Source organism: Pinus tabuliformis, chromosome J, assembly GCF_031772625.1.
Source record: "Pinus tabuliformis cultivar Carrire ecotype Pingquan chromosome J, CPIR1, whole genome shotgun sequence".
Lineage (NCBI taxonomy): Eukaryota > Viridiplantae > Streptophyta > Pinopsida > Pinales > Pinaceae > Pinus > Pinus tabuliformis.
The window spans coordinates 1,644,239,003-1,644,246,260 of NC_142295.1; the positions used below are offsets into that span (position 1 = coordinate 1,644,239,003).

Here is a 7,258-nt window from a genome sequence, read left to right on the forward strand (position 1 = left end):
TTTGTGAGGCTTCCTACACTGCACATTTGTTTCCCTTGAGCTATCACTAAGTGTGTCCTCTTCAAAACTTGATTCACTGCTTCTTTCCATGCTTGTCTTAATGATGTAATGTGATGATGATATAGTGGACAATGATAATGGGTGGGGACAAAGAAGATGAGTATGAAGAGATTTTGCAGGGAACAATAGCAATGAAGTGGAGTAGGGGAATGAAGGGAAAGATTTAGGAAACTAGGGTTTTGACTTATGAGGGATTTAGGGTTTAATGAAGGGAATTAGTTTCTTAGGGGAATAGGGAAAGGGAAAATGGAATTAATGGGTAGATTAAGGGCAATGAAGTTTTGGAAAAGTGGAAAAAGATGGTGATTCTGTAATGCAGTGAAAATTTTGCAATGAGATGAAAATGTATGAAGGCAAGCTAGGGTTTTGATTTTAAGAAGCAACACTCATGAACAACACATGAAGAAAACTAATTTCAGCTCAAGATCGATGAAAATTTACTTGTAGGAGTGAAATGTAGTGTTTGGGAGAGTTTAGGATGAATTTGAGTGATTTTGGAACCTCCCTGGCCAATGCGCAGTGCATTGGGCCCAATGCGCAGCGCCTACCTGATGCACAACACCTGTGTATTTTTACACTAGCAAAAACTTTCTGATGCACAACGCCAACCCTCTGATGTGTAGCGCCAGGCAAACTTGCTGCAAAAACAGGGTTTTCTTCCTCCTTTGCTCAATTTCCCTTCAAATCGCGATTTTGGCTCTCCACTTGATGTTTTGCACAATGAAATGAATAGCTAGCATGAATTCACTTTATAGATGATGCACTTTAATATTTCCTCATGGCAAACCCACTTTTATAAAGTCTTAGTCACTTTTTCTCAAAAGCTCTGTTTTTCATTTGAAGTTTGACTTTTTCTTGGCCATTTGATGGACTGATGCATTAACGCTTTTGTTTTTGCAGTGGCAGGAGTTGGCAAGGTAACCAGGAACAACTGTTGAGCTTATTACATATAGAAACGCTTAAATTACATGAAATTTGTATAGAAAATGGAAAAACTCTATTTTCACCTCAAAACAGAGTTTTGAGGTAAAAAAGATTTATTGGGCATATCAAAAGTAAATTTATGATTTTATGAACTTATTTATCCTCCTCATGTGCCTGCTGACCTTTTTATCGATTTTGGATGACCATGATGACAAACCCTAAGACCTAGTGAAACTAAACCCTAAAACTGATTTTTATAAATGAAATGAAACAAAATGATAGTAAATGACTAAAAAAAATGTGTGAACAGGTCAGCAGATGAATGTCATGAGGGAAACTGACATGAGACCACTACCATCAGTTGATCCATGACCCAATAGAATGTAGCTGATCGGATGAGACACCTAATATGCATGCAAAAGAGCAATTTGATCATTGATGGAAGTGTGAAGATACTGACACTAACAACTCTTTTTGAGATTGGAGCTTTTAGGATTTTCTTCAACTTTCTTTTTTGTTGACTTGGGGTTTGCATCTTATTTGTATGAATTCACACCCAAATGAACAAGACCAATCTTGTTGTTGGGTGATTTAATTGTCTTTTAAATCCCTGTTATTTAATTGTAAACCCGGGGGTTTCGTAAAACTTAGAAGCAAACCAAAATATATGGGACCTCAAATGCAGCTAAAATCAGATTTAGAAGATAAGTTATGGAAACTGAAGGGAATGCAATTTTAAACTAATTAGAACCGCATATTACAAATATAAAATTTAACTAAGTAATTTCTAATTCATTATGTAATAAGCAGGAGAAGTGGCTCCTAATTTAGGAAAACCAGATTTGTCCTTCTTCTACAATACTACTTCATGAACATAAATAAAAAACCACTAATGGGCAATAGCTTAAGATGCATAAACAAATAATAGAAGAGGCTCCTAACTAAGGAGGTCATTGTTGTTCTTCATTACAAATTCATTCATCACTAATGTCATTGTTGGAAACCTGGAAATTCATAAAATCACTCGGAACTAGAAAAAAAGAATGAATTTCAATTATTACTCATATTAAATGGAAGAGAGCCTAACTTAGACCCTTGTTTTTCCTTTCATATGCTGATAAGATTTAAACTAAAATTCATTCATTAATAATGAAAAATCTTCAAACACCTAAGTAATTGAATGAAAATAAAATCTATAATGAAATAAAATGTTTCTTTGATCCTTTTAGAGTGAGCTCAATTCTCTTAAGAACAAAGTGACAAACTATTCCATAAATTCATATACTACATTAAGACAATTTATATCTAAAATTGTAGAAAGAAAACTTTATTCTATTCCATCATAAGTTAGGATACATGCTCCAAGAGTCCTCTCTTTGGAATGGAGGAGGTACTCCTATTTATACAAAAACATAAGAAACTAACTCATTAATGGAGATCCACAAATCCTTCATATGGTTACAACCAATATGAGACACTTATTCCTTTATCCATGTTTTTCTCCGTGAGATATGCTTGACCCCTATCCGAAATCTCCTTCAAATCTTCAAGAGAATTCGAATTTGAGTCTTGGAGGCCACATAAGAGTGTTTTGGAACCTTCCAAATCACCTACACATGTCACCGAACTCATTCCACCTTTAGGTATAAGCAAATACATGTTATTTTTTTAACTTTTAATCATAAATTCACTTTCAATACATAAAATAAATAACTTTGGAAAATGAAAATATGAACCCATATGGTAATGGAAATATAAAGATAATGTGATGAAATGAGGTGACAAAATGAGGATAAAGGTGAAAATGGAGTGAAAGTGTATGCTAATTTGGTAGCCCAACATACCCCCCAACTTAAGTTATTGCATGTCCTCATGTAATCTATTACATTTATTTACTTTAATCATGATTTGATCTTTTGAATTGTCTTCCTTTTATATGAACTTTGGTTGATGTTAATTCTTCTTTCATCTTCGCATAATCATTTGATAACTTTGTTCCTTTGCAAAGTGTCCCTTTGAAAGATATTTGATTGCAACATATTACTTTGGTTGGTTCTTGGGTGGCAACTAACTTTTATTAGTATTGGTTCTTGTGTAACAATACTTTTTTTTATTTTTGTGTTTCATCAAAAGACTTTGAAAACATTTAATCAACCATTCATTCTATGATCATCATTTGCAAACCATGTAACGTTTTGAATCATAATGCAATAGTAGTTGTTTGGAAAAGTATGTTGGTTAGGATGGTATGCGTATAAAGGACATATATGACATATGAAAGGTGATGTTGGACTATGAATGTGATATATATCATGAAATGTGAATATGAGGTATGAACATGAATTCCCCCTCCAACTAGAGATATGACAATGTGAAAAAGGAAGTGAGGAACTTTCCAGAGTTACAATTTTAAGCATTTTAAGGAATTTCACGACTAAAAATTAGAAAACCACATACCTTAACTTACCCTTAATGTACATGAGTTGTGGATGCTGAAGAGTGTGGCTACTGATGATGTTGGATCATGGAGTATGTAAACAAAGGAATTTGGATATTCTTATGTGTTCTCTTCGGTGATGACAAGGTTTGAATCTTTATTGTTGTTATAACAAATTGATCTGCTGCAAACTGTTAAAATGATATAGTCTTCAATCGTTACAACACCCGATGGTACAATTCTAATCATGCGAATAAATGTGTTGATGTCAATCATGAAGAGAAGTCATTGGATTACTGACCATTGATGCATGTCGTTAACCAATGCGAGGAAACTCACCATTAATGTCAATGAATGCCAAGGGACCTAAGTACATCTTGAAAAGGGCGAATAGAAGAGCTGATGTCAAGCCACTTTCAAGATCCAACGATCAAGGGACATTGGTGTATTCCCATGATTGCTGGCGAGAGAGCCTGTCATTAAGGCATATTGTCAAGCCACTTGCAAGATCCAACGATCAAGGGACATTGGTGTATTCCCATGATTGCTGGTGAGAGAGCATGTCATTAAGGCATATAAGCCTCAGGTTACTACTAAGGACTCTAGCCCTGAACCTAGATAATGTGTTGATGTCGATAGACCAAGACTTGTTAGAAGGGAGGCCTTAAGGAATCCTCCATCATCTAACTCGAGCATGAAACAATAATTTTGAAGGATTATGGATGAAAAATTTTGCAGTGGATCAAGGTTTAATTGGAAAAATGGAAAGGAAATGGAATGAACCAGCTTTGTAGAGGAGCTGAATGTTTTTATTGATGGGTTACAAGTTAGTGAAAGCAAGGCAGGAAAATGATTGTGAAGGAAACTTTATTGACTGAAAAAGTGAGAATGCAATGAAGGTTTTATTTACTGAAAAAGGAGGAATACAATGATGAATGTAAAGGGAAATGTTTTATTGACTGAAGAATCATAGATGCAATGGAGACATTGGCATCTGAAAGGCTTGCAAGTGATGGATCTGATCTGCCATCATGTGCTCATGCATTGATGTTTCATCTTTGTTGTTGCTTTGATCATTTTCTTGTGAAAGAAATGTGATATTTGAGATGATTTTCAATGATTTGATAGATATGATGACATTCCCCTCTTTGGCTTATGCAAAAGCATGTCCTCGTGCTTGAAATGGGGTCTTTAAAAGACATTGTTTGATTGTGATCATTTTTTTATCTTCCTGGAACCTACAAAAACTTAGTACTTTTTCTACAATGAAATGTAAGTTTATCATGAGAGAGGTGATAAATCTCTCTATTTATGAAATTTACAAAAAAAACTGAGAACTGGTACTAATAAAACAATTTCGTGAAACAAAAACCGAAAGAATTTATACCTATGACTAAACTAGTGCCTCATTTTACCTGTTATATCTTGTCAGCAATTTCTTCATTCTTTAATTGTTTCAAATTCTGATGATATCTTTCTCATTGTGTAGATCACTTTGAGATTTTTCTAATGACGCTCGAATCGTCGAAATCCGATGTCGTATGAGAAAGTTGTGCTTGTTTGAATTTTGGGTGAAACAATGAAGATTATGATGAGGTTTCTTAGTTGCAGGATTGCGCCCTTCCTGCATCGAAAAATCTTGTCTATCTTCTTTCGCTGAGCCATGGCATAAGATTTTCCAGTTTTTTATGTCATCGACTTCTATACCTGCGAGATTCAAAGAAACTTGATCATATCAAAATATTTTATGAAACGAAAACGCATGTCTGCAGGATTCAATCTTCCATCTACAAGATTCTGTTCAAGGCATTTTGCAAAACAATAATCCTGTAGATGAAACACCCTTATCGTTCTTCTTCTTGATCCATTTACAGTGTTGAAAAATGAGATGGTAGATGGAGGGTGACTGTGTAATAGTGATGTGGCAGTGGGTGACATGACAAATGAATGATGTGACATGTTGACTGTTTGACTGATGATGTGGCGATGGATGTGCAATATTGGCCAATGTTGTGCTGCCATGTGGTGGCAAAATTGTTGTTTAATTAATGTTGTGCCAAAATTGTAGAATAATTAACCAATTCCAACCCCTACAAGATTTGAACTCATGAACTCCATTATGCAATTTGCATGACTTACTAATAGATCACAAGTTACATTTATGAATTTAATGGAATTTTGAAAATTTTAATTATTCTAAAAATAAAAATTGAAACAACAGCTTGACAAGTGATCAATCTAAATCCAAGATTTTTAGGAAAATATGATTCCAAAATATTTGCCAAAATATTTTTTCATATCTTTTGAATTCATCCTTTTTGCCAAATCATTTTTCATATCTTTTGAACTCATCATTTTTCCCTAGAAAGTGAATTTTTTAACCAATTTTTATTCTATAAAAGCTTAGGAAATGTTTATATATATATATATATATATATATATATATATATATATATATATATATATATATATATATGTTGCAGGTTGTAAGCATGGAGAAAATATCATTTCTGAAAATTTCTATAGTAAGATTTTTTTTAAATAATTAATATTTTTTGTTATTTAATTATGAAAAGTTTTATTTTTATTAATTTTTTTAAAACTTTATTGATTGATTTTTTTTCTCTACAACTTGGAAACACTCTTGGGTGGCTGGTCATGGCTCTGTCGCTGGGCCGTTGGATGTTCGTGGCCTTGGCCTTGGCTATTGGCTGCATTTAATTGAAAACCGCTTTTTTTTCACGCAACTACAAATAAGGCTCCAAAGAACCCTGAAAATCTCTCAAATGGTTATGAATTTTGAGGAAATGTCTCACGCTAAACATAATTCACCCCGTTCTCATGTTTTATATTTTTGAGATTCGTTTTCATTTGGTCACAAAATGCATTTTAAAGATGACGCTTTTAACCTTTGCGAATTTGGCCTCTGCTCAGATAACTGTAGGGTGAATTTTTTTTTCTTTTTTTTTTTTTAATCAGGAGAATGCACAGCTATCATTCATTTTTCCAAAATCACACATAACATTTGCAGCAATTCGTTTTGTTGACTTCCATGAATTTTTTTTATTTGTTTACTTTATTCTCATTTTTGTTTTTGTGTTTTTATTTATTTTTATTTTCTTTGTTTTTTTAATGTTGTTTTGGTTTTGTGTTTTAAACTAATTTTTTATTTCAAATTTGTTTAAACAAACAATTCTATTATTTATTTATTTATTTACATGTGTTCCATTCACTTTTAATATATATATATATATATATATATATATATATATATATTTTTTATATATTTATCATTTTTTTATGCTCCATTTTATTTAAAATATATATATATATATATATATATATATATATATATATATATATATATATATAAAGAAACAAATAATGAAATAGAAGAATCAAATTTATTTTAACAAAAGATATACTAACATGGAAATTATTTTTTTGATCTTCCAGGTCACACAAAGCGTAGGAGGAGAGCATACTCAAGTTTTTATTAGTTGATTCCTCTCTTTTAAAATTTGGATGCAAAACATAAAATGAAAAGAATCGATCTCTTACCTGAAACTATCATTCTTCCACCTTCGCTTGTGCTCCTTATTCACAATCATTTTTATTGAAATTTTTCCTGCCAAGGATTAGTAGATGTGCGACTCTTATTGTACCACAAAATCACAAATTTATCCTAAAAATCACAAAAACTTGTTTTTTATTTGTTAGTCCTATTCTATTGAAAAAGAAATCAAACATTCTCTTAAGTATAAGAGAATTTCCAATGCATCCATTTGCACAACAAGATCATGAGTAGACTCATATCCAAGTTTGAAAAGTAAACCC

At 32.4% G+C, this 7,258-nt stretch overlaps 1 protein-coding gene across 1 annotated transcript in view; it reads left to right on the top strand.

The window, feature by feature from the left end:
* Positions 1-7,027, top strand: part of LOC149233834 (GDSL esterase/lipase WDL1-like) — a 373,119-nt gene extending 366,092 nt beyond the window's left edge. Inside the window, exon 6 of the mRNA XM_089379865.1 lies at positions 6,878-7,027. Within this exon, the coding sequence (XP_089235991.1) occupies positions 6,878-6,893 (16 nt within the window). The 3' untranslated portion in view covers positions 6,894-7,027. The remainder of the gene's footprint in view (positions 1-6,877) is intronic.
* Positions 7,028-7,258: the final 231 nt, after the last annotated feature.